Raw genomic sequence first — 27846 nt, forward strand, 5'->3', positions numbered from 1 at the left:
CTCTCTTGTGCCTAATTGGTCGAATTGGATCATTTTATGATGTTTGAATTTTATTTGGGCTTTATTTAATTTTTTCAGTATTTGGCAAATTCTGATATTGTTTTGGTTTCTGGACCATATCTTGAGTTGTAGAACTCCTTTCATTGTGATTCTTGATTTGTAGGAAAGCTAAGAGAAAGGTGCACAATTCCTATGAGAGGTCAAAAACCAATTCTGATTATAAGAAGCTGAAACTGGGCCTGGAAAAAGTCAGAACGCTGAAATCGTGGATCCTGAGCAAGGTGCAGTATTTGGGCCATATCTCAGTCCACAGACATTCGATTAAGCCCATTCCAGTGGCATTTTGAAGCTGACATCCAAGGCTACAATTTTCCTTCAGGCCACGAATCAAAAAGAGGCCGTTTTCATAGCCGAAAAAATGGAACAAAGTGACGAACAAAATTTTGAATTTTGAATTTAATTTTTGGCTCTTCTCTTCTCTTCTCTTCTCTCTCTCGTTTTTTTTCTTCCGTTTTTACTTTTCGTTTTCCTCCATTAATGGAGGCTTAGACTTTCATCTAGTCCAAGGATTGAAAAAGGATTGAGACACTCTTGAGGATCGGTTTCGCAATTTATTCAACAACAAATTCGGTTTCATCTCTTCCTTCTTTCTCCTTTTGCTAATTATGATTTCGAATTAAAGTTCTTCGTTTGGATTGATAATTGTGCAGTTGTTTGATTATATATTATTCGATTGATGTATATAATTAATTCTTGAAGGAGTGTGAATTAGATTTTCAGGTTTGAGATCTAAGATTAATGGCATTGGTGAATTAAATTAACATAAATCAATTAGGTTCTACAGATTTCTGAACTTTGAAGGAATTGTGTGTTAATCGAATGCATGAGGGTTCTCGTGTGAATGCTTAATTTGAATTGAGGTTTCATTCGAATTTAATGTTAATCACTAATTTGTTGGTTGATACATCTTCTTTGGAATTTGATGATAGAGTGATCGTAGTTCTTCTAAATTCTTGGATTAAAGTTTTAAATTCTTATTAACTTTTTATTCTAATCAGCATTATTCTATAAATCAAACCTCCTCTAATTTTATAATCGTATAACGTTATCATCGTTGGTAGACGACTCAGATTGCACCTCTTACTACATAATTTTTATGCAATTTGGTTTTTATTAATTTGTCCGAGCACGACACTCGCGATCAATAAACTACATGTTGTATCTCATATTATTAGTAATTGGCTCATAGACAAGTAAAAAAAGATTAGAGTCCACTTGTACAGTTATATCAATATATGGTATGACTATATTATTCAAGTGGTACTTACTAATATTATGATTTTCTAAAGGTTTTAACTATGAGTAAATGAAGAAAACAGAATCTCATGAGTAATTAGTAATAAGAGTATAACATGAATCTTTATAAATTGTGCCTATCAGGTGCATGAAGAATCAAAATTCATGTTGTGATCGCGTGTCACTTTAAAATATATTAAAAACAAGTTTCTCAATATTCAAGAATGATAGCGGTATCCATAAATCAGGTTGAATAATCCTGTGCACTCATGTTAATAAAAAAAAAAATCTCATTTGATCCAAGACTCTTAATAGCAATCTATATACATTATACGCCAAGTTATCCAAAAGTATTAGGATTGTCGGGTCTTAGTCCCGTTACCTATTAGTGTCATTGGCTTTTTATTAAGCCTAGTCTAACCTTTTTAAAAAGCCTGATTTGGCCTATTAACCTTTTTAATGGCTTACTTCATATCAAGTCATTCAATAGATCATTAAGTTTTCTTATAAAAAGACTATTAAACCATCTAAATAGGTATATTTTTAAAAAATCATAAAGCTTATATCTAAATAAACTATTAATATAAATAAATGCACAAGATTGTAAGAAGATATGAATAAGACGAGATGAACTAGTGATAGATGTAATTGAGATAACGCAATGTAAATCAGTAAGGATATAAGATATGCAAAAATCTCTAGTAAGCAGAGCTCTCTCTCTCTTAAAGAGTATGTAGTAGACATTCTTCAACTCTAATAAAAAGGATTAGAGTTCTTAATTTAAGATTTTATTATTTTAAAATTTAATTAATTTAATATATTATTATATTATTATTTTTATATAAAATTATTTAATATATTATTATAAATTTTAAATAGGTCATTCTATTATGCCTAATAAGCTTTTTCTTAAGCTCAAGGTTAGCTTATTTAATTAATTAAACTTTTTAAAAAGCTTAAATTAAGCCTATTAATTAAATAGGCTAGGTCAAGTTAAGCTTTAAATAGGATAGGCCGTAGGCCCCTATCAAACGGCCTAACCTATTTCCATCCCTAACTATTAATCATAGAAGGATTTCAACACTATCAAATTTTAAGTTGCTTTGATAAATTTATGGCCCTGCATTGTCAATCCTTTTACATCTTTGTTATGTTCCAATTAGGAGTTGTTTTATCCGTGTACACAAGTAAAAAAATGTACAATGAAAAAAATCACTTTAACTTTTACAAATTCATATTGAAAAGACTTATTTGTGTTATCAATGGATTTGCCACCTTTCATTAAAATGTTAGATGGTAACGACTTTGTCGCCACTGAAGAACGAAGGTGATGATCAACTATGATATTTTTTTTATTAGGAAGAATAGAAAGGATAGGTAGATAGGAGGTTTTAAAAACTAAAGATTTTACTAGATGACAATTTCAAAGACTAAAATGAAATAAAAGAAACATATCATACAATATATAAAGTGGTTTTGATCACAATCAATTATACATATTTATTAATAATATTTAGGTCTAAAGACTAAAATGTTTAACAAAGATAAAATTAAAAAGTAATATGATATTTTTAAATTTTAGAAACTAAAATGTTTAATTAAAAGTTATCATTAATTAATAATAAATATTATCAATTTAGAAAAACTAGGATAGCTTTTCCTTTATCAAGAAAAACTTAGATCCATTTGAAATAGTTGCAAATTGATTAAAATAAAATTGAATTAATTTTTAACTTGATTTTAAAACCAAATTAACTCAATTTTTAAGACAATTTTTTTTTTAATTTTTGTATAAATAATTTATTTAATGTCTTTATCTATCTTAAAAATATATATACTATCCTCATTCTTATTATCATCTCCTTTTATTACTGTTATTATTATTACCACCATCATCACCATTGACACGCCTTATTACCACCATGATTACCGTCTTTCTTTAATTTTTCCTCAGTCACTCCAAAGAAAAAATATATTGATAAATTGAATTAAAGACAACTTTTATCTTTGAATCTAAAAGGTGTATGACTTTCACTTTTCTTTCCAGTTTTTTGCATATTGAGGTGGGATTCATTAAAAGTTTTTCTTCCCTTTGTTTTCATTTGCATATAAAACAATAAAAAACTATTTTTTTTAAACTCTTTTCTTCTGTTTTCTTTCCATCACGACATAAATATAAAACCCACACACACTAGTATTGCTCGAGTTTGTCTCTTCCACAGGATAAACGCCCAAACTCACCCTGCCGCCAAATTTCTCTAAAATAGATTTAGGAATTACTTTGACTTTTTGTATAAACGTTGATACTTCAAAAGTAAATTCTTTCAGCAAGTACCAATCTTGAGGTTTAGCTAAACCAGTGACTGACGTTACATCTTATAGTGAACATGTTTAACACAAAGCTAAACAGATAGGCACCATTGTGTATTTACCTCAGACGTGCAGAACTTCGAGTTACTCTTCTAAAATCAGAAATAGCTGATGAAGATTGAGATGCACCAGATCCTCCTTTATCTGCATCATTTCTACATGCTTTTCCCCTTTTAGGTGCCAATCCATTACTCTGTTGGCTTCCTGTACCTTTGTTCATCTCGTCCTGATTGCTGCATCCAACTTCCTCATCAGCAACTCTGTTAGCACTATGCCTCTTTCGTTGAGAACCAGTAGCTCGTTGGCTTCCTCTATGTTCATTGTCATCTTCAGTCTGAATAGCTTCTACCTTGGGTACTGTATACGGCCACAAAGTGCTGCAACTTGGACAAATTTTGGCAACCTAAACACCAGTTAGTAGTAGTAAGATATACGGAAACTCCACATTCCTGATATTGTAAAAGTGAAATTAAGACTAACTACCTTCCTCTGCGAGAAAAGCTGCTTTAGGCAGTACTGATGAATTCGTACAGTACAATTTTCATTTTGGCATAACTCAGCCTGACAGAAATTGATAAATGAATTATCAGATTCACAGATAGCAGCAATGTCTTGCAAGTATAACCAATACTGTCTGCATATTGGAAAATTTCCATTTTCTAATACAAACAAAAGCGAGTGATTTTTTCATCTTGGGTTCTCAACGCTCAAAAGCCAGACAATTAGAGATAGAAATTATATTACATCCTAAAATTTTGAGAAAATTATATGTATGAAAAAATTCATTTGCATTTAATTATAAAAAATGAACCACACTAATTGATGGTTAACCACTCAATTTTTCATTCTTCAGAATTTTCCTGCAAATTACATTGCATTAACTTATAAATTCCAACAAAAAAGGTATATAGAAAGCTTGATGCATTCAAAATAATCACAACCAATGATGGGAATATTATTAAAAAAATGGGGAGACTGTTACAATGAAGAGGAAAAACCTTGTTAGGACTGGGAATGTGGGCTTAGACTTTGAAAGTAGGGCGAAGATTTGGAGTGTATAAGAGGAGAAACAAGAGTGTGAAGAGGAATGCTGATAGGATACTGAGTAGGGGCAGTAGTATTAAAGAGAGTGATGGGCCTGCAAAAGGAGAATTAGTTAGGCCCAAGGAGGAAGAAGGTAGGCCCTTCAACTAATGATTAGTTAGTTAGAAGGGTATGACATGTTATAGGGGGAGAATATAAGGGGAGAGATTGTATTGGGAGAGGGGAAGGTTGATGGTGAGTTAGTTAGAGGAGAGATATTTTCTAGAGGAGTCACTGACTCTAGAAAAGCTACGAATACATTGCAGAGCATTTCTGCTCATTCATACACATTCAATGGTATACAGTACTGTCGTTTGATCATATTTTTTTGTTATGTCATTTGTTCCTATTATTAGTCCGACCTGTCGGATTCGCGAGGGAGGAGCTAACGGAGTAGTCCATGCCCCCGAAAATGACTGATTGGGTGGAGGCGTTAGAGGAGAGAATAGCAACAACGGAAGTTTCAGTGAGACAATCTCTGGTGGAATTCCGTCAATCTATCTTGGAGGAGTTTTCTAAGCTGCGTTCCAGTTGTGATTCAGCATTCCCCAAGACAGAGTCATTGTTAGAATATCGAATGGCGGCAAAGAAGGTAGAATTACCGGCATTCAATGGTACTGATCCCATCGGTTAGATTACTCGAGCTGAAACATACTTTGAGGTCCAGGGGTCTCATGAGGAAGTGAAGGTTAGATTGGCGAAATTAAGTATGGAGGGGCCAACCATTCATTGGTTCAACCTCCTTCAAGAGTCAGTTCATCAATTAACTTGGACAAAATTAAAACGAGAGATGATTGGACGGTATGGGGGGCAGACGAGTGAAAATCCATTTGAGGAATTGAGGGACCTAACTCAAACGGGAAGTATGGAGGAACACTTAGCAGAGTTTGAATTCATTTCATTGCAGGTACAGAGATTACCCGAGAAACAATACCTAGGGTATTTCATGGGCGGTTTAAAGCCTGATATTCGGAGACGCATTTGCACTTTCAATCCGTTAAATCGTCTTCATGCTATGCGGTTGGCCCGTGATGTTGAAGCAAAGCTGTATGGAGATGCTGTTCAGCGTGGTGGAGCTCCGTGAGGATGGAAGGGAAAAAGGGAATGGATCTCTGATGTTGTGGATAAAGGCAGATCTGGGCCGGGTCAAACTTTTAGTGGGCTTGGCCCCAGTTGAGGTGTGCACAGTAGTGGCCCAAGTTGGCAAGGTTCCTCGGCAGGCAGCGTGACGCAAACGGAGTCTTGTAATTCTGCTCCGCAATGCAGTCGCGCCTCTGGTGACCGATTGTCAACTACAGTAGGGGCATTAAACACCTGCCCTATGCAGAGCTAATGAATCACAAGGCTTAAGGTTTATGCTTTAGGTGTGGAGAAAAATATCACCCCTTACATTAGTGCTCGGAGCACCAGTTGTGGCTGGTGATTTTAGGAGATGACGAAGCAGTTAATGAGGCCGGCGAGGTGATAGCCATTGAAGCTAAAGACGAAGATCGCTAGCCCACTTTAGACTATGGTGCTATGGGGGTGTTTAGGACAGTGGCGATGGAGCAAAGGAAGGGGACTGCTCCTTCTACGTTGTGCCTAAAAGGGAAAATCAACAGTGTTTTGGCAGTGGTGCTTATTGAAAGTGGAGCCAGTCACAATTTCATATTGCCACAGGTGGTAACAGCACTGGCGTTTGAGGTAGAATTGGGAAAATCCATGAGAGTCCGATTAGGGGATGGACATTGAATTTCCACAACTAGTAAATGTAAACCAGTGGAAATTATGTTGGGTTAATTTCCTACTGTAATAGCACCATATATATTGGAGTTGGGCAATTTGGATATGATACTGGGGTCGTTTGGCTGCAGAGGTTTGGGAGAGTTACATTTGACTGGAAACATATGACTCTTAGTTTTTGTTGGAAAGGACAACAGGTGGAATTACAAGGTCAAAAACTGGATTCTAGCAGAAAACATGCAAATGTGGTGGCTCCGTTACAAAGCTTGATAAAGGATGATGTGAAAGAGGGAGAAATAAGGTGTGAATAGGGGCTGTCTTCAGAACAACTGCAGGATATTAAGATAGTTTTATCTATCTTCCCTGCTGTGTTCAAGGAAGCACAAGGGCTGCCTCCCCCTAGAGATGTTTCACATGTTATTGAATTGCACTGTGAGGCTGGGCCAATAAGTGTGCGGCCGTACCATTATCCGTATCACCAGAAAGAGGAAATTGAGAAGCAAGTGGACGAAATGCTTAAGCAAGGAATTATTAGGCGCAGTTTTAGTTCTTTCTCCAGTCCAGTGATTTTGGTAAAGAAGAAAGATGCATCATGGCGCATGTGTGTGGACTACCGGGAGCTAAATAAAGTCGCAGTTCCAGACAAGTATCCCATTCCGGTAGTAGAGGAATTATTAGATAAATTATATGGTGCTACTTACTTCTCTAAATTAGACTTAAAATCGGGGTACCATCAAATACGTATGAGGAAGGAAGATCTCCATAAAACAGCCTTTAAGACGCATGATGAGCACTATGAATATTTGGTTATGCCATTTGTGCTAACCAATGCTCCAACCACTTTTCAATCCACCATGAACCATATTTTTAAACCTTACTTGAGAAAATGTGTTAGTATTTTTTGACAATATCTTGGTGTATAGCAGGGGATGAGTTGAGCATTTGGAACATTTAAAGGCTGTTTTGCAATTGTTGGAAGAACAACACTTGGTGGTCAATCAAAAAAAGTGTGTTTGGAAGTAGGCAAGTGGAGTATCTTGGTCATCTGATTTCGAATCAAAGAATAGCTGTTAATCTTGTGAAAATTCAGTGTGGTAGAGTGGCCAATTTCGCATAATGTTAAAGGCGTAAGGGGGTTCCTCGGCTTGACTAAGTATTATAGAAAATTTATTAAAGGGTTGATCCTGTGAAAATTCAGTGTGGTAGAGTGGCCAATTCTGCGTAATGTTAAAGGCGTAAGGGGGTTCCTCGGCTTGACTGGATATTATAGAAAATTTATTAAAGGGTATGGCAAAATTGCCAAACCATTAACTGAGTTAACGAAAAAGGAGGGTTTCAAATGGAATTCTGCAGCATTAGATGCGTTTAATAAATTGAAAAAGGTGATGACTCAAGCTCCTCTATTTGTCTTACCAAATTTCTCTCAACCTTTTAAGATTGAGTGTGATGCGTCTGGGGCTGGAATAGGAGCTGTGCTGATGCAAAACCGGTAGCCAATTGCTTATTTTAGTAAGGCTTTATCCCCTAATAACTTCAGTAAATCTGCTTATGAGAAGGAATTGATGGCTCTCGTGTTAGCAGTTCGACATTGGAGGCCTTATTTACTAGGCAGGAAGTTCAAGGTGTATTCTGACCAACAAAGTTTGGGGCACTTGCTGCAGCAGCGAATTACTACAGTTGCTCAACAAAATTGGATGGCAAAATTGATGGGATACCAGTTTGAAGTCATATACAAACCGAGACCTCAAAACAAAGCAGCTGATTCACTATCTCGTGTATGTGAAGAAGGGGAATTCCTGGAGATAGCCACAATGCCAATTTGGTTGCAGGGGCAGCAAATACAAGAGGAATGCAATGCTGACCCTTTTCTTCAAAAGGTGGTGAGTGACTTGCAACAAGATGCTGCTTCTCACCATGGATTTAGTTTACAGCAAGGGGTATTGATGCACAAAGGAAGATTGGTTATTTCAGCAAAGTCACCTCTTATTCCTCATGTTTTGGAGGAATTTCATTCATCTCCAGCTGGTGGCCATTCTGGGTTTTTGAGAACCTATAAAAGACTGGCTGGAAATCTATATTGGGTGGGCATGAAGACAAGAGTGGATTTCGTGAAAAATTGTGATATTTGCCAGCGCCATAAGTATGTTGCCACCTCCCCAGCAGGGTTGTTACAGCCCTTGCCAATTCCAGATAAAGTTTGGGAAGTTTTTTCCATGGATTTCATTACCAGGTTGCCTAAATCTAAGGGATTTGAAGTTATATTTGTGGTGGTGGATCAGTTATCTAAGTATGGACATTTCATACTCCTCAAACACCCTTATACGGCAAGAAAAGTAGCTAAAGTGTTTGCTAAAGAAGTGGTTAGGCTTCACGGCATACCCCACTCAATTGTCAGTGACCGAGATCCATTGTTCATGAGTCTATTCTGGCAGGAGCTGTTCCGTTTGCAGGGAACCACGTTGAAGATGAGTTCCGCTTATCATCCGGAGACCGATGGTCAAACAGAAGTGGTGAATAGATGTTTAGAAGCTTATCTCAGATGTTTTGTGTCAGAGCAGCCAAAAATTGGTCATATTGGGTACCATGGGCAGAATTATGGTACAATACCACATTTCATGCATCCACGGGCAAAACTCCTTTTGAAGTAGTTTATGGAAGAACACCTTCTCCATTGGTGTGATTTTCCCAAGGGGAAACAAGGGTAGAAGCGGTGGCAGCTGAATTAGTGGACCAAGATGAGGCCCTCCGACAATTACAATATCATTTATTGCGTGCTCAACAACAAATGAAGAAGTTTGCGGATAAGAAAAGATTCATGGAGTTTGAAGTTGGGGAATGGGTGTTTGTTAAGCTGCGTCCTCATAGGCAGCAAACTATAGCGCAAAGAATTAATCCAAAATTAGCTCCATGATATTATGGGCCTTTCCCGATAGTAGCACGAATTGGTTCTGTTTCCTATAAACTGCAGCTAACAGAGGTGACCTAAGTTCATCCTGTTTTTCATATTTCTCAGTTTAAGAAAGCTGTTGGTGAAATCCTGTTTTTCATATTTCTCAGCTTAAGAAAGTTGTTGGTGACTATACTGCTGAACCTGCATTGCCAGCAGAGTTGGACATTGACCCAGTTGACATGGAAGAACCTGAATCAGTGTTAGCATGCAGGTAATTTCTTCTAGCAGGTCAAGTGATTAAACAGTGGCACGTTAAATGGAAAGGCAGGTCTGTTGATGACACTACTTGGGAGGATGAAATGTTACTCCATGTTCAATTTCCCTTGCTACACCTTAAGGACAAGGCTGGTGTTACAAGATGGGCAATGATAGGATACTGAGTAGGGGCAGTAGTATTAAAGAGAGTGATAGGCCTGCAGAAGGAGAATTAGTGAGGCCCAATGTGTGGCAGGTTTACACTAGGAGGAAGAAGATGGGCCCTTCGACTAATGATTAGTTAGTTAGAAGGGTATGACGTGTTATGGGGGGAGAATATAAGGGGAGAGATTGCATTGGGAGAGGGGAAGGTTGATGGTTAGTTAGTTAGAAGAGAGATATTCTTTGGAGTCACTGACTCTGGAAAAGCTACGAATAAATTGTAGAGCATTTCTGCTCATTCATACACATTCAATAGTATACAATACTGTCGTTTGATCATATTTTTCTGCTCTGTTATTTATTCCTATTAAATGCTGAGGTGGGAAATGCTGTGGTGACAAAGGGTGTAACAAAATTAGCTAATGAATGAGAGTAGGGGAATCCAGGGGAAGGACAATGAGGAGAGAGGGACATATGGATATTTTGAAATTCTGTTATGGCCAAAGGGTGTTAACCTCTAGAGGAGTTTGCTCTGTGACTATCTTTCTATTTTATTTTGTGGAATAATACATATAGTCTCTTATTTTCCCTTTATTCTTCTATATTTTGGGTCTCTAACAAACCTTTATTCCAGCTTCACTGCAAACATGACAGGACGGAACATCGTTATGTCGAAACCAACCACGAAGATCAAGGAATGACTTTGGACCAAGTTTAATAATACCATTTTCTGTCAAATTAAGCCATTGGTCCCTCACTAGTTCATTCAGAGCTTTTTCCTTTTGAGACAAAGTGAAATGCTTCAATGCAGATGGGACATTTGGCTGGCTTCCTTGAGATTGTGGATCAGTCACAATTGTAACCTGAACATAGACCACGAAATTCAAACATTTTAGTCTACATTTAAAATACACTGAAGAATAAAGATATTTTCATTTTGAGATCAGTATCATATATTTTACACCAAATGTCCTAAAACATCTCTCGGTAAAATCTTTCTAACAGCAGATCATATTATTGTGTTCTTTAATGTGTATATGGTTTGGTAGCAGTCAACCTGCAATATGTGTACATCTTGCTCTCCAACTGTGCATTTATATATTGAAACAATTTTTTTTTTGTGCTGATAGTGACTGGGAAGGGGGCACTCACTGCATATCATATAATATACTATGTAAAATACAATTATACAACTATATATAGTGTTTTCAATACCTAGCCAAAAACCTGAAACAACAGCAGACTTAACGAATTTAATCACTAAAAAAGATAACCAACCTTATACATTTAACTGCAAAATTCTAGACTGAGACAATAGAGGCACAAAGATGATGGAAAATGGAGGAGCAGTTGAATCGGATGACATATGTATTGAATTATGAGGTGTTCTAGTAGAAAGTATAACTTAGATTTAGTCATAGTGTCTACTTTGAAACTGCAGTAAAAACTAAATGAATGTATAGTAAGATAAAAGACTTGCATGTCAGGCTTTATGTCATCGAGATTTGAGACTTATATATCTTCTAGTTTGTAGGTTTTGATGATAATTTATAACAATAATAATAACAAATCATAGAAACAGTATATGGTCTTCAATGATTTAAAAAAGGCCTACAACATGGGATCATAAGAAGTTCCATAGTTCTCAATCCTAAATAGCGGCGCATAAGGGATGACCCCCAAAATACTACAGAAGATTAGCGTATTGTGGGATTACAGCTATTTTAACACTTTTATAAGGATATACAATATGTACATATGCAAATAATTACAGGTATAATGCTAAAAGTAAATACTCAAATAAAGCATATAAATAATTATCAACAAAATACACAGGTCTTAAAGCAAAATATACAAATAAATAAATTAGATGATGCCATTGCTAGATGTCCACTGTTGCTTAGAAGCCATAGCTGAGAGCATAACAGAGGCAGCATTGCAGAATCAAAGAATAGGTGAGAAGTCTCTTTTACCCTTAAAAAAGACAAAAAATTGTTTTATTGAGGGTAAAAAGGAAAAGTTGGGATTTTTCACTGTATGAGTGCAATAGCACCACAAAAGGCTGCGTCTTAAAAATACTCTGCTATGCCACATCTGTGGTAGCTGAAGGCCGCTCTGCCTCCAACCACTGCTATCTCACGCTATTGACAACTATGAGAAGTCATAAGGAAGGCTTGCAGAATAATGGAATTTGAATTCCACGTATTTGACCTATAAAGGATATCTACTCAAATTTATGGAGTAAAGCAGAAGATTTTCTTATAACAATAGGATCAATTTTGAGTCTACACCTGTTTACTGTTTTATTTATTGGACTTTAAGAACAAGGCAAAAGAATGAGATAGTGCCTCAATGCATGCATTTTCCAAATGATGTAGTCCTTATTGATATGAGAATGCATAAAATCTAAACTTAAGCACTGAAGAGAGGCTTTATAATCAAAATGCCTTTAATTAAGGCTCAATTTGGATAAACTTCTCAATAAGTACTTATAAAAGCTAAAATCAAATTCCACCTATAAGTTAAATCAATTTATGTTTCTCTATTTTTTTAGAAGTTGTTTCGTTTAACTTCTCTAAAACTTCAAGAGTATAAGCTGGTTTTAACTTATGAGATAAGCTTTATAAATTTTTTATATTAATAAGTAAGAGCCAGGTGGAGTATATGGAATTCAAGTATAGCAAATGAAAATCAACAATTTTAATAGAAAAAAAGTGGGGATAATATCATAACACAAGTTGCAATATATAACTAATTCATTGAATCTATAAACAATTATATTCTTACTAGTTACGGCTATTTAGACCTTACCATATACCACAAAATAAAATATTCTCTCCAATATAATTTATTGATAAATAACAAATATGTTTGATTATACTTCACAGCATTGGATACCAGTATATATGAAAAAAAAATATTCAATTGTTAATGAGCACAAAAATGCAGGTAGGTGAAAATTTATAACCTGACTATCCAAATTTAGATTGAGAGCATCAATGCTGGAGATAAAACCATTTGCATTGGCATTCTGTACTATTGCTTCAATCTGTTGTTTGCCATTGAAAGAACATAAGATTATGTCATAATACTAGGCATCCAAAGAAATATTTCTCTCATTTCAAAGAAATCACAGTACATGTCCAATGATACATTTATACACACACACACACACACACACAAGCAGAAGACACACTGCGAACTGCAAGTCTGCAAATACTAAATGAATTATACAAAGCAATTTGTAGAACCTAGTACATCTTCCACAATGTACACAGACAAACAGAAAAACACATTCAAATTCAACCAAACTTACAATGGCCTTATAAAAGGCAATTTGCGGAACAGTATACTTTGTCCCTAGCTTGGAATGTTCATCTGCAACAGTATTCACCACTCCATAATAAACTTGGCCATCATATTGATCTATGCAGCCACGCAACTCAAAATTAGCACAAGCAAGTGCCTTGTTTATTTTCAGAATAAAGCCATTGAATAGCTGACGATCAGTGCCTAAGACAAACAAGTGCGGTCAATGTCATGATAAAAAGTTATCCAGGACACACCACAAATTCCAAAATTAGAAAATGAAATATTTGTTTGCTACCAATATTCAAATCAGATCACATTTCACCCTCAATGCTCATCATGCTACAATGTTGACTGAATGATCAATCAGAATTTAACTTCATATATGTTCGTGCAAAAATATTAATCATGGAAAAAATGTTTATACTTTAGATGTTATACCTACAAACTTCACAGTAAATTAAAATTAAAGAAAAGCCAATATAGCTGTTCAACAAGAAAATGAAAAACTGAAAAACGTTTTCAGGGGAAAGAAAAACCTGGGTTTTTCTTGGTGAGGTCCTCAAAAATGGAATGTAAGTCCTTCTCCTTGAGTGGGCCACGTGACAACAGAGCTTGAATTACGACATGGTGCCTCCAGCTTAAACCACCCGACATGTTTCTTTCACAAACCCTAATGCTGAATCTGATTCTGGGAAATATAGGGTTTGGAAATGTGTCAAAATCTCCGCAGATTTCGTAATACATAGAAAAAAGTAATTATTATAAATAAAAGAAACAAAAATTTAAATAGTCACTCGAAGTTCTAAGCTTTTAAATGCTGAAAAATATAAGGTTTCAAGGATCAACCAATCATGTAGAGGCATGAATTCCTTTTTTCCTTTCTTTTTCTTAATATTTCCCTATAAGCCTAGCCTGGTCTGAATCTGAAAGCCTATTCAAAGGCCTGTTTTGTAATAAGGCCTAAAATCAGGTCAGTAGGCCTATTATAGTCTTATCTAAGCACGCCTGTTTACCTTATAAAAATACAAGAAGATAAATTTAAACAAAATCAGTCAAGATGAAAAAAGAACAAAAATTTAAACACTTCATTCATCTGGGTGTTCGAAATTACTGCATGCAAGCAGAACAAAAAATATTTAGGAACACAACTGAGCAAAACACTAACTTCTATAGCAGAATTCACATCGAAGAGACGGATTAAACAGTTAAAAAAAATGCATGGAAATAAAATTGTGAAGGAAAGATTAGCAGTCATTTAGAAAATCACCTTGCATATAACACACAAACCATAACCAAAAAAAAAAAAAAAAACAATTTTACACTATCGCATTAGTTTAGGCATTTTATCAAATAGGTAGTAAGCAACATTCATAAAAACTATAACACAATACAAATTGAAACCACTAAAGAGAACAACTCAAACAACTAACTAAACATCAATAGCTTCAAAAGTTTATTAATCACAGCCATAAAATACGTGAACGAATAGGGTACGTAACTAGAATACTTAGGATGAAATTGAAAACCCCCTAAGATGGTGAGGGCCAAGAATGAAATCTCGACGACGTGTGTGTCAGAACAGCTAGGGTTTCTAAATTCTGAAGAATAAAAATTCGTTTTAAATTAGGGGTTGACTTACCTCAGTAAGATAGAAAAAGTGGAAAAAGAAAATGTCGTGTGTAGATTGTGCAGATCAGGGAAAAACTTGGGAGGCATAAGGGAAGTTCAAATTTTTGGTTGCTCAGAATCAGAAGAAAAGAGAGAGGTCTCTAAGGCGGGAAAAGAAATTATGTGTATAATAATAGTAATAATAATTCAAGGAAAAAATTGTTAAAGTGACAAAGATGATCTTTTTAAAAAGTAAATAATTTTTTTAAAATTATTTTATTGGTAATGAAAATATAGGATAAAAATAAAAATGTAGGCATTTAGAATTTTTTTTTTTAAAACAAGATAATCTAATCAATAAAATATTGTTTTAATAATAAAATAATAATATTTTAGTATATTAACAATTGATTAATGAAATTTTAATATTAATTAAGATGATTAAGGAAATTAAAATTTTCTCAAAATGAATAAATAATTAAAAAAATTATTTACAGTTTAATTTAATATAAAAACTTATAAAATATGTATCATAAAATAACGAAGATATGAATACACAAATAACAACTAACCCACCAATTTTTAATTATTAGAGTACATATTTGAATTGAACCCATCAACTTGCAAGACATGTCAGGTTTTCATCAATAATATTTGATTATATTTATAAATTTTATAATTTACAGAAAAATAAATACATAAAATAATGTAAGTGATTGAAATTACATAATTCAAACTAATTAAAAATTACTTAAGTTTGACATAACATATTAGATTATAATTTTTTTTTTTAATTTATCTCATATTTATTTCCTATTTTCAAGCTTTACATACTCTAAAGTCTAACTTAAATTTTTTTTTAATTGAATTTTAATTCTGATTCTTTTTTTAATTTATTATAAAATTATATTTTTATTATTTTTATTTTCTATGAATTTTTATTTTCATTATTTAAGCAGATCACCTATCAACCTATCACAAAATAAAGCAACTTAACATTCTTAATTCCAATCAATTAGTTAAAGAAATACTTAATTATACTTTTAGTTTCTATATAAATAAGTAAAAAGAATGTATAAAATGTTTAAATAAAATATAAAAAATATTTGTATTCATATATTTCTTTGAAAATTTGTATAAATCAATTATATAGTCGTTGTTAGATTTTCTTTAATTATTAGATAAAATTTTAGATTAAAAAATTAATTTGAACAAATAAATATTAGAGAGATTAAACGCAAACAATTTAAATCAAAGGGAATAAATCACACATAAACTAAAATATAGAAACTAAAAGCATAATTAAACCTTAAAATTTAGTCAAATTTATACAACATTAAAAATACTTTTTGTTGAACTATTTAATTATTATTTTTTATTATTTTATTAAGTTTTTAAATAATATTTTAAAATTATATTTATTGGTATATTTAAATGTATGGATTTGGTTCTTCCAACTAAAGAGTTGTAAGAAAAATTAAAAATTAAATTTATGATTAAATATATGTACATATATAATTAATTATTTAATTTTTAAAATTTTAATAATTGATATTTTAATCATAACTCTAACTCATCACTTTATCTTCTACAGTGAATTCTCACTTTGTTTTTTTCTTTTTATTTATACCTAATATAATTTACCTCAATTAAGAAACTAACTTGTAAAGTAAATGAATCATTTTAGAAAATAAAGTAAGTAATTATAGTCATTGATTAAAAAATTATTAAAAGTAATCAATTTATGGAATAATTATTTTGTAAAATTATCCCATCCACCTATATGAGTAACAACTTGAGTGTTTTTATTTATGCACATAATTATTTTAAAAATTTAAATTGATTTATGAAAATTAGATTTTTTTAATTTAATTTTTTTTAAAAATGTTAAAATTAGTCTTTGAATGTGTTTTATATTAGTTTATGTTAAAAAAATTTAATTAACTCTTGAAAGATGATGATGGAACATGATAAATATGATGTGACACTCTAAACTTTAATGTATCTTTAATTATATCAATTAATATTATAACATAAAATGACTAAAACACTTCATTATTTTTCTTTTTATATACAACACTTTTAAAAAGTAAAGACTTACTTAGTAACATTAGTAATTAGAAATAAAATAACATGGCAATTACACTTAATATAGCACGTTATTTATAACAATCTTTTATTAATGATATAAATGTGTAAATTTTTATTTTTTTGCAACACAAAATTTAAGGTAATTCTTATTTTTATCTTGGTGAATTATATTTCCAAAATCTATTACTCAGGTGAATACACTTTCAAGTTATAAGCAATTTGACAGACTTTTATTCTTTGGTAGCTTTATAAACTGACTTAACATTTAGATAAATTATAAGATGTCTCATAACACTTTATATCTTATACTCTAAGGATCTAATGTGTCTTATATCACATTAGTAAATATTAAATCCTTAACTAGTATCATACTAATTTAATAAAATCTAATATCAAAGAATTACTCATCCAATGACTCTCATTACCTTATATAACTTGTGAAATTCTATGTTTACGTAAGAACCCGTTGTGTAAACATAATTAATTCATGCTACTATGTTTCTAAGCATAACAATCCTACTAACAGAATCTTGCTATAATTTATGTCCTTGAACACAACACCAAAGATTTACAAAACAAAAATAAAAGAGAGGGTGAGATTTTTCAAATGCTTATAAAAACAGTTAAGATTTGAAAGAAAGGAAACAAATAAATAGAAAAAAAATACAAGTTGGCTAATATTATATAATAAATTCCATTCACCCATTTATAAGTACAAACATCATACATCTCTAATTCAATGTAAGACCATAATTGTCACGACCCCTTTTTATAAGGAACCGAGAACATTATTTCTTCACCACTTACTTATTTGAGATAAATAAACAATAGAGAATATAAGTATAAAATTCACTTTTCATTCAAAATAAACAAAGTTTCTTATAGCAAATATCTAACAAAATAACATAATATTACATTTAATTCATAATACTCAAAATATACAAAATTATACTACATAACTCCCTCTATATGAGGTCTCAAAATATAAAGGAAAGGACTTTAATGCAAAATTACTCGACTCCAGTCTTCTAACACTTCTCCACTGGCCCCTCAACCTGTGAAGTAGATACAACACCTGCTACATCTGCTCACGTACCACCGTACGATAATTGCAATACACACACAACAACAAAGATAGAAATGCAAGGGTGAGATTACAAAAGACAAATCATATATATAGAGCAAAATATTACTCACAGCAACAACCCCATGCATTCCCAGCCCATCTAATGCATAGCATGAAAACGATTACAACTGATTTCACAGCCTAAATAATCCAGAAGGAACCGAATCAGTCCAAGAGCGACCCATTCCAGTATTTGGATCCAACAGCACAGGACAACTTAGCATACTCTATCGTTACACGTCTACCTACCTAAACGTGTAACTCGGCTCTATAATGATGCAAGACATATATCTCAGCATAATGCAGCATAGACAAAATCATATTCTTAACAGCTCAGCTAAAACAATTCATAATATTTCAGCTAAATCTCAATTTTTAAATCAATTAACAGTAGTTACAACATAAAAAATAGCTTTTATCCAAGAGATCTGACAAAATCATCTCAAAACTTCTTGTAATAACATACCAAATCGTTTCAAACATCGTTTAATAGTTAAAGTAAGCTCCTCATACCTTAGAATAACAATTCACACCAAATTTACTAAATATTACTTGTTTTAAGGCAAGATCCACAAAAAATTTAGCTCTACAACGAAGTTTCTCCTCAAATATCATCAACTATCTATAAGAAAGAGAAGAAGAGAAAGGAACAGTAAATCTAACTTCAAACTTATAGAAACTTACTTCAAATCCTTCAGAACAGACGTAGAATCTCATATCTGGTGAGAAATCTAAGTTTAAGAGGGTTTAATATAAGAGAAAATAGTGATATATGGCTTTGAGTCTCTCTAGAACCTTTGGGAAGGGTAAAGAAATGAAAATTTTGTGCATGGCCTCCCTATTTATAGGCAAAATTTTGAAAAAAAACTTTGGTACTGTTCATGCCAGATTTACCTGAAATTACTATTCACACTGTTTTATTGTTCACTTTGTTTTTTTAAATAAGTTCAAACTCCATCTAAACCTATTTCAATATCAAATAATCCTTCAAATAATATTTAACAAGTACAAAACATTACAGGTTACTCAATAATAAATTTACAGGCCTAACAACTCCCCTAAAAATAAATTTTCGTCCTCGAAAATTTCATCCCTCAGAGAAAAGATGAGGATACAACTCTCTCATTTTCTCCTCTAATTCTCAAGTAGCATCTCTAGTAACTTGGTCCCAAACAACCTTCACAAGTCGAATAGACTTGCCTCTAAGCTCCTTAACCCTAGTGTCCTCAATACGAGCAACTGGAATTTCAATAGATAAATCATCTCGTATCTCCACAACATCTAACTCGATTACATGAGACGGATCAAGAATATACTTCCTCAGAAAACATTATGTAACCTTGCCAACTGAGGTGGTAAATGTAACATCCTGTGCTTTGTGTCATGCCTGTAGTATATCATTGAGAAAAATCTGTAGTACTTTGTGAGCAGAAAGAAACCGTGTATGTATAGTAGCCCCTGATGTCAACAGTGACATCACGCTGATGTAATCGGTGACATCATGTTGACATTGTCGCTTGCATCATGATGACATCATCGCTTACATCACGTTGACGTTGACATCATCACTTGCATCATGCTGACATCATCGCTTACATCACATTGACGCTGACATCTTCAAAAATTTTCTATAAATAGGGGGTTTCACATGAAATTTTCATTTCTTCACTCTAATCCAAGGTTCTCAAAGGTTCCAAGGCTATATCTCGCCATTTTCTCTCATACTAAATCTTCTAAACTTAGATTTCTCTTCAGATCTGTGATTCTACGTCCGTTCTAAAGGATTTCAAGTAAGTTTCTTTAAGTTTCAAGTTAGATTTACTATTTGTTTCTCTTCTTCTTCTTTTTCTTATAGATGTTAATGATGTTTTTAGGAAAACCTCTGTTCTAGAGTTAAATCTTCGGTTAAATCTTTGTAAAAGCTCTATTTTGAGGTAAGGGAGCTCTACTTTATCATTTTGTTATGTTTATTACTTGTATTCTCATAGATCTTGTCATGTATGTGATTATATGTGGAATAATTCTTGTTTTATGAGAAATAATAAGTGAAAAGTGAGAATAATTGGCTGTTTATGTGATTTTATGATGAATACATAGTAAAGATGTGATATTATGTTCAAATAGGGCAAGATAAGGTATATTGAGGATCATTAATATGATTTTATGATTTTGTGATATGAAATATACAAAGAGATGGATGTTTCATGTTTGAATATATTATGTTTCATGTAAAAATAATGTGTATTGTGAATATGCCATGTTTGATGTATATGATGAAAAGTATGTAGAAATATAATATAAAAAATATGTGTGAACATGAGAAATGGCATATGTGAACATGTGAATATACTTGAAAGAGTATGAGATGGAAAAAGGATATGATGTAAATAGTTACAGAGATACACTGGGGAGTGGAAGATGGAAACGATATGGGATATCTTGGAAAAATGCAGCGTGGTGAGTGACATTCGGGATTGTGCACAGAATATTGTATTCAAATGCACCACATGGCCACACACTCATTTCTCAACTTGACTCCTGATCATTACCTTTGCTAAGGGGCTGTCTATTGCATGCGTTGTATCTGTATTGCATTGGGTCATCCGGCGATTATTTACATGGATGTGTAAGACCTCGGGATAGAGGCATCAGATAACTATGGCCACAGGGCGCGGTAAGCGCGGTTAAAAGAAAAAGAAATTGTGAATTTGTGGAATAAAATATGTGTTTGTGTGTTGAACACTGTGATATGTAATTCCATGATGTTTTCTTTAATCGTGATAAGATGTGTTTTGTGATGAATATGTGTGATGTATGAGTGGTAGGGTAGAGACTCATCCTTACACAACATTTTTCAGGAAACCAGGATGAATAGTACCAGGCTCACAGTGCATGGATGGATGAGAACTGCTATAGGACTTAGTTATTTTGAGTTATGTAATGAATATTTTCAATTCTATAGCATTCTTTTGAAACCGTTGTAAAACTACTATTTCTTTTTGTTGCTGATGAAAATTTTAGAATCTTTGTTTTTTTTTCAAAATACTTATGAATTAATGAAATTTTACTCTATGAACCTTATATCATTTTCATGTCTCTTTCTTATTAGAGAGTTTTTGAAAGAAAAATTTACTCTACCATTTAACTTTTTATGAAAATTTATCATATATATTTAGAAAAGAAATATAAGGCGTTACAGTAAAGCTTGCTAATAAGCTACTGGTCCTTTGTGATGCAATATTTGATACAACCCAATGAACTTAAAAGTCAGCTTCTTTGCTTTCAATGCTCATCCCACACCTGTAGTACGTGACACTCTCAAGAATACATGATCTACAACTTCAAACTCCAAGGGCTTCCTGCATCGGTCAACATAAGACTTCTAATGATTTTGAGTAGCTCTTTGCTTTTCTCTGATAAGTTCAACTTTCTCCTTGGTTTCCTGCAGCATTTCAGGCCCAACCATAAAATGTACTTTATCTTGGAACTAACAGATAAGGGTTCTACACCTTCTGCCATGTAGAACCTCAAATGATGCCATGTCTATACTCAAATGGTAGCTATTATTATAAGTGAATTCTACCAGAGGAAGCATATCTTCCCAATTACCCCTCTGCTTCATGTAACACCTTATATTTCTTTCCTCAATATATGATAAATTTTCATAAAAATTTAAATGGTAAAATAAATTTTCTTTCAAAACTCTCTAATAAGAAAGAGACATTGAAATGATATATGGTTCATAGAGTAAAATTTCATTAATTCATAAGTACTTTAGAAAAATAAAGATTCTAGAATTTTCATCAGCAATAAAAAGAAATAGTAGTTTTACAACTGTTTCAAAAGAATGCTATAGAACTGAAAATATTCATTACATAACTCAAAATAACTAAGTCCTATAGCAGTTCTCATCCATTCATGCACTGTGAGCCTGGTACTACTCATTCTGGTTTCCTGAAAAATATTGTGTAAGGGTGAGTCTCTATCCTACCACTCATACATAACATATACATTCTTCACAAAACACATCTTATCACGATTAAAGGAAACATCATGGCATTACATATCACAGTGTCATATAAAGCATATTCTCCTCTCAACGAATATTACATTACACAGATTCACAATTTCTTTTACTTTTATCTGCACTTACCGCGCCCTATGGCCACAGTTATCCGATGCCTCTATCTCGAGCTCTTACACATCCATGTAAATAGTCGCCAGATGGCCCAATGCAATATGGATACAACGCATGCAATAGACGGCCCCTTAGCAAAGGTAATGGTCAGGAGTCAAGTCGAGAAATGAGTGTGTGGCCATGTGGTGCATTCGAACACAATATTCCGTGCACAATCCTGAATGTCATTTACCACCCTGCATTTCCCTAAGATATTCCATATCGTCTCCATCTTCTACTTCCCCAGTGTATCTCTGTAACTATTTACATCATATCCTTTTTCCATCTCATACTCTTTCAAGTATATTCACATGTTCACATATACCATTTCTCATGTTCACACATATTTTTCATCATATTTCCACATACTTTTCATCATATACATCAAATCATGGCATATTCACAATACGCATCATTTTTACATGAAACATCCATCTCTTTGTATATTTCATATCACAAAATCATATAATCATATCAACCATCCTCAATATACCTTATCATGCCTTATTTGGACATAATATCACATTTTTACCATGTATTCATCATAAATCACATAAACAGCCAATTATTCTCATTTTTCATCGATTATTTTTTTATAAAACAAGGATTATTCCACATATAATCACATACATGACAAGATCTATGAGAATACAAGTAATAAACATAACAAAATGATAAAGTAAAGTCCCCTTACCTCAAAACAGAGCTTTTACAAGGATTTAACCGAAGATTTAACTTTAGAACGGGGTTTTTCCTAAGAACATCATGAACATCTATTAGAAAAAGAAGAAGAAGAGAAATGAACGGTAAATCTAACTTCAAACTTAGAGAAACTTACTTGAAATCCTTTAGAACGGACGTAGAATCACATATTTGAACAGAAATCTAAGTTTAGGAGGTTTAGTATAGGACAAAATGGCGAGATATGACCTTAGAACCTTCGAGAACCTTGGGTAGGAGTGAAGAAATGAAAATTTCATGTGAAGCCCTTCCTATTTATAGAAATTTTTTTTGAAGATGTTAGCGTCAATATGATGCAAGCGATGATGTCACCGATGATGTAAGCGTTGATGTCAGCGTGAGATCACCAATGACATAAGTGATGATGTCACTGATGATGTAAGCGATGATGTCACCGATGACATCAGCGTTATGTCACTGTTGACATTAGGGGTTACTGTACATACACGGTTTCTTTCTGCTCAGAAAGTACTACAGATTTTTCTCATTAATATACTACAAGCATGACACAAAGCATAGGATGTTACAATTCTCCCCTCCATTAAGGAATTTTGTCCCCGAAATTCGCTAAGTTACAAAAAGATCAGGATATAATTCCCTCATCACCAGTATTCCGTATTACTTTAACTAGTGAAATCTCCTTACCCCTTAATTTCTTAACATGGCGATCAATAATTTTCACCGGTTGTACATCATATAACAAATTCTCTCTCACTTGAATAGGATCAAGTTCTATCACATGAGTAGGGTTAGGAATATACTTTCTAAGCTGAGATACATGGAATACAGGATGCAAGTTTGAGAGATTTGGAGGTAAAGCAATTTCATAAGCAACAGGACCAACTTTACTTAGCACTTCAAATGGCCCAATAAACTTAGGAGATAACTTCTTAGATTTTAGAGTTCTTCCAACTCCAATTATAGGTGAAACTTTCAAAAACATATTATCACTCACCTGAAACTCCAAAGGTTTTCTCCTCTTATTATAGTAACTCATTTGCCTATCTTGTGCTATTTTCATCTTTTCTCTGATCAATTTGATTTGCTCATGTTGCCTTTCAACCATATCTGGTGCATATAGGATCACCTCTCCAGTTTCATACCAACACAAATGTGTTCTACACTTCCTTCCATACAGAGCCTCAAATGGAGTCATTCTAATGCTTGCATGATAACTGTTATTATACATGAATTTCACCAAAAGTAGACATTCCTCCCAAGTTCCTTGTTGTTCCATCACACAAGCTCTCAACAAATCCTCCAAGGACTGTATTGTTCTTTCAGTCTGACCATTAGTTTGTGGATGATAAGCTGAACTAAGTTTTAACTTAGTACCCAAGGCTTTCTGCAGACTCTCCCAAAATCTTGATGCAAACCTTGGATCTCTGTCTGACACAACACTGGTTGGCACTCTATGCAATCTGACTATTTCTCTCACCAGCATATCTTCTAGCTTCTCCAACTTGTACTTCATATTAATGGAAAGAAAATGAGTTGTTTTAGTCAATCTATCTACTATCACCCAAATTGCATAATGATTACTTTTGGTTCTTGGCAAACCAGACACAAAATCCATAGAAATACTATCCTACTTCCACTCAGGAATTTGTAATGACAGCAACATCCCAGGTGAACGTTGATGTTCTACCTTCGCCTTTTGACAAGTTAAACATTTTGCTACATTTTTGTCGCACCAGGATGAAAACTCATTCAGCTTTTATGAGCCTCCTCAAGTATCATCTGCTTAAGCTCATCATTGGAAGGAATACATACACAGTTCTTGAACATAATCAATCCATTTGCATCACAATAGAACTCCAAATCCTTTCCTTCACCCCTCTGCCTCATCATTTCCTGCAAGAACATATCTTCTTGTTGGGCATCACGAACCCTAACCAAGAAATCATTGTTAATTATCAAAGTCCCAAGATACAAACTCTGAGGTCGCACCTCCACTGCCAAATTCATATCTCGAAACTTTTCAATCAACTCTAATTCTTTCACCATCGTACTTGCCATATGCAAGGACTTCCTACTTAAAGCATCAACAACCACATTTGCCTTCCCAAGATGGTAAGACAATGTAAAATCATAATCCTTCAGAAATTCTATCCACCTTCTCTACCTCATATTTAACTCTTTCTGATCAAACAAGTACTTCAAACTCTTATAATCACTAAACACCTCAAATTTCGCCCTGAATAGATAATGTCTCCATATCTTAAGAGCAAAGACCACCGCGGCTAATTCTAGGTCATGAGTAGGATAATTAACTTCATGAGGATGCAATTGCCTCGAAGCATATGCAACTACCCTTCCATCTTGCATCAAGACACAACCAAGCCCTTGCCCAGATGCATCACAATACACATCAAACTTCTGTTCTAGATTAGGCAAAACTAAGACAAGGGCAGATGTTACCTTTTCTTTCAGCTTTTGGAAACTAGCTTCACACTCTTCATTCCACACAAACTCCTTTCCTTTTCTTGTTAACTTCGTCAAAGGAAAAGCTATTTTAGAAAATTCTTCAATGAATTTCCTATAATAGCTAGCTAGTCCCAGAAAACTGCGAATTTCTGTGGGATTAGTAGGCCTTGGCCATTGAGCCACTGCCTCCACCTCTACTGGATCCACCATAATGCCATCTTTTGATACCACATGTCCCAAAAATTGGATTTGCGGTAACCAAAATTCACACTTAGAGAATTTTGCATACAACTGTCTTTCTCTTAGTATCTGCAAAACAATTCTCAAGTGTTCTGCATGTTCTTCATGAGTCTTGGAATAAATTAGAATATCATCTAAAAATACTACAACAAATTTATCCAAAAACTCATGAAAAATTCTATTCATGTAGTCCATGAATACTGTAGGAGCATTAGTCACACCAAATGGCATAACTAGATACTCATAGTGGCCATAGTGGGTTCTAAATGCTGTCTTGGGGATATCCTCACTCTTAACTCTGATCTGATGATAACCAGATCGCAAATCAATCTTTGAAAATATGGAAGCTCCTCGTAACTGATCCATCAAGTCATCAATTCGAGGAATAGGATACTTGTTCTTTATTGTTACCTTATTCAACTGCCTATAATCAACACACATTCTCATGCTCCCATCTTTCTTTTTAACCAAAAGAACAAGTGCTCCCCAAGGTGACACACTTGGCCTTATAAACCTTTTCTACAATAATTCTTCTACCTGTTTCTTTACCTCAGCCAACTCCACTGGTGACAACCTATATGGTGCAACAGAAATAGGATTTGCTCCCGGAATGAGATCAATAGTAAACTCAATCTCTCTTTCCGGTGGCAATTTAGTAACATCATCAGGGAAAAACTTCTAAAAAATCTCTAACCACTGGGATATACTCAGGCTTCATTTCCTTTTCAGTCTCAATTGAAATTAGAACCATGAAAGCCTTAGCACTCATTGCATTTTCCAATGGATCTGGACTTAAGAGCCTAGCACTTTCTGATACTTTAGTGCCAAAAATCAAAACTTTCTCTTTACAGTCCAATAGAACATGGTTGTATGACAACCAATCCATTCCCAAAATTACATCAAGTTGGGAAAGAGGTAAACAAATCAAATCTATACTAAAAATCCTACCATATACCATCACAGGACAGCCTAAACACACAGAAGAAGTTGCTACGGGCTTACCCGTAAGAGTAGATACAATAACATCACAAGACAATTCAGATACAGGTAATTCTAGACATCTCATACAATCCACAGAAATAAAGGAATGAGTAACACCAGAATTAAACAACACATCTACAAGTCGGTCTTTTATGATACATTTACCTCTAATAAGCTCCTCTGATTTTGAAGCCTCGGCTCCACTCATAGCAAAAACTTTGCCTTTCACATTTGGCTTTGTTTCAGTGCTTGCTCTAGATTCAGGCCTTTGTTCCACACTCATGCTTCCGCTCTTTTGTGGAGCAGACCAACAGACACTAGCAGAGTGTCCCATTTTCCCACAAATGTCACATGTTGGTGGAAGTTGAGGACAATTCTTTTTAATATGAGGTCCACCACACTTGAAACATTTTAGTGGCCTTCTGAAAGAACCTGAACCACCACTACTATCTTCTTAAGATACAGTCCCCTTCACTTGAGTAAGGTCCTCTAGAAAATCTTGGAGGCCTTCGGTCTTGCCTCACAAGACCACCGATTCTGGTATCCACCGTCTTACCCTTAGTATTGGCTTCAAATATTCTGCATTTACTCACTAGAGTGGGTAAATCTGTCAGCTGGAATACACTAACAGCAACCCGAATATCTGGCCTAAGCCCATGTTCAAATTGAGCACATAGATCTTCCTCTCCATCATTATGTTGGTAGTGAGGCCAGTATTTCATCAATTCATGAAATTTAGCAACATATTCACCTACAGACATGTTTCCTTGTTTCAACTCAAGGAACTCCCTAGCCTTCTGTTTCTTTAAATCTCTAGGGAAATAATTTCCCAAGAAGGTTGCCTTGAATGTCTCCCAAGGAATATAACCATCTTCTTGCAGTAGAGTTTGACTAGCAAATCTCCACCAATTCTCAGCTTCTCCACTCAGCATATAAGTAGCATAAGTTACTTTATGCTCCTTTTTACATCCCATGGCATGGAAAATCTTCTCCACATCTGCTATCCACCTCTGAGCTCCCTCAGGATCAAACTTTCCCTCAAATTTTGGAGGGTTATGCCTAGTAAAAGAAGAAAGTCCTCTATACTCGGCTGGTTCAGCCTCCTGGTTATGTGCCAAAGTCTCTAAGACTTGGGTCATTCACTCCAGGAGTTCATTTGTAGCACTAGCAAGTCTACCTCTATCATCCATAGCTCTAATCATGCAATAAACTCAAATCACTTATTAATCTATCATAGATAGATCTAGTTCACGTAATTCACATCTAACAAGTCATATTAGCAAATAATCATTTCATAAAAATTTAAATGGTAAAATAAATTTTCTTTCAAAACTCTCTAATAAGAAAGAGATATTGAAATGATAT

At 33.9% G+C, this 27846-nt stretch overlaps 2 protein-coding genes across 2 annotated transcripts; both read right to left on the bottom strand.

Annotated features, from left to right (window-relative positions):
* Window positions 1-3542: 3542 nt before the first annotated feature.
* Window positions 3543-14869, bottom strand: LOC113858164 (non-structural maintenance of chromosomes element 1 homolog). The gene is made up of 7 exons (XM_027490665.1): window positions 14730-14869; window positions 13627-13778; window positions 13095-13291; window positions 12747-12827; window positions 10402-10641; window positions 4150-4227; window positions 3543-4069 (listed from the first exon to the last, which is right to left on the bottom strand). The coding sequence occupies exons 1-7, from the start codon at window positions 14804-14806 to the stop codon at window positions 3725-3727; spliced, it is 1170 nt and encodes a 389-aa protein (XP_027346466.1). The 5' UTR covers window positions 14807-14869; the 3' UTR covers window positions 3543-3724.
* Window positions 14870-26927: 12058 nt separating this feature from the next.
* On the bottom strand, window positions 26928-27620 carry LOC113855177. The gene has a single exon (XM_027486698.1). The coding sequence runs from the start codon at window positions 27618-27620 to the stop codon at window positions 26928-26930; it is 693 nt and encodes a 230-aa protein (XP_027342499.1).
* Window positions 27621-27846: the final 226 nt, after the last annotated feature.

This window comes from Abrus precatorius, unplaced genomic scaffold (genome assembly GCF_003935025.1).
Source record: "Abrus precatorius isolate BTA unplaced genomic scaffold, Abrus_2018 Scaffold1, whole genome shotgun sequence".
In the NCBI taxonomy this organism is placed as follows: domain Eukaryota; kingdom Viridiplantae; phylum Streptophyta; class Magnoliopsida; order Fabales; family Fabaceae; genus Abrus; species Abrus precatorius.

Bases quoted from the DNA above. Each gene is read 5' to 3' on its own strand.
- LOC113858164 (XM_027490665.1), bottom strand. From the start codon at position 14,806: ATGCCTCCCAAGTTTTTCCCTGATCTGCACAATCTACACACGACATTT. The intron at 13,779-14,729 runs GTAAGTCAACCC...TATATTTCCCAG, and splicing joins ACTTTTTCTATCTTACTGAG to AATCAGATTCAGCATTAGGG. The intron at 10,642-12,746 runs GTTATAAATTTT...GTCTATGTTCAG, and splicing joins ATCTAAATTTGGATAGTCAG to GTTACAATTGTGACTGATCC.
- LOC113855177 (XM_027486698.1), bottom strand. From the start codon at position 27,620: ATGACCCAAGTCTTAGAGACTTTGGCACATAACCAGGAGGCTGAACCA.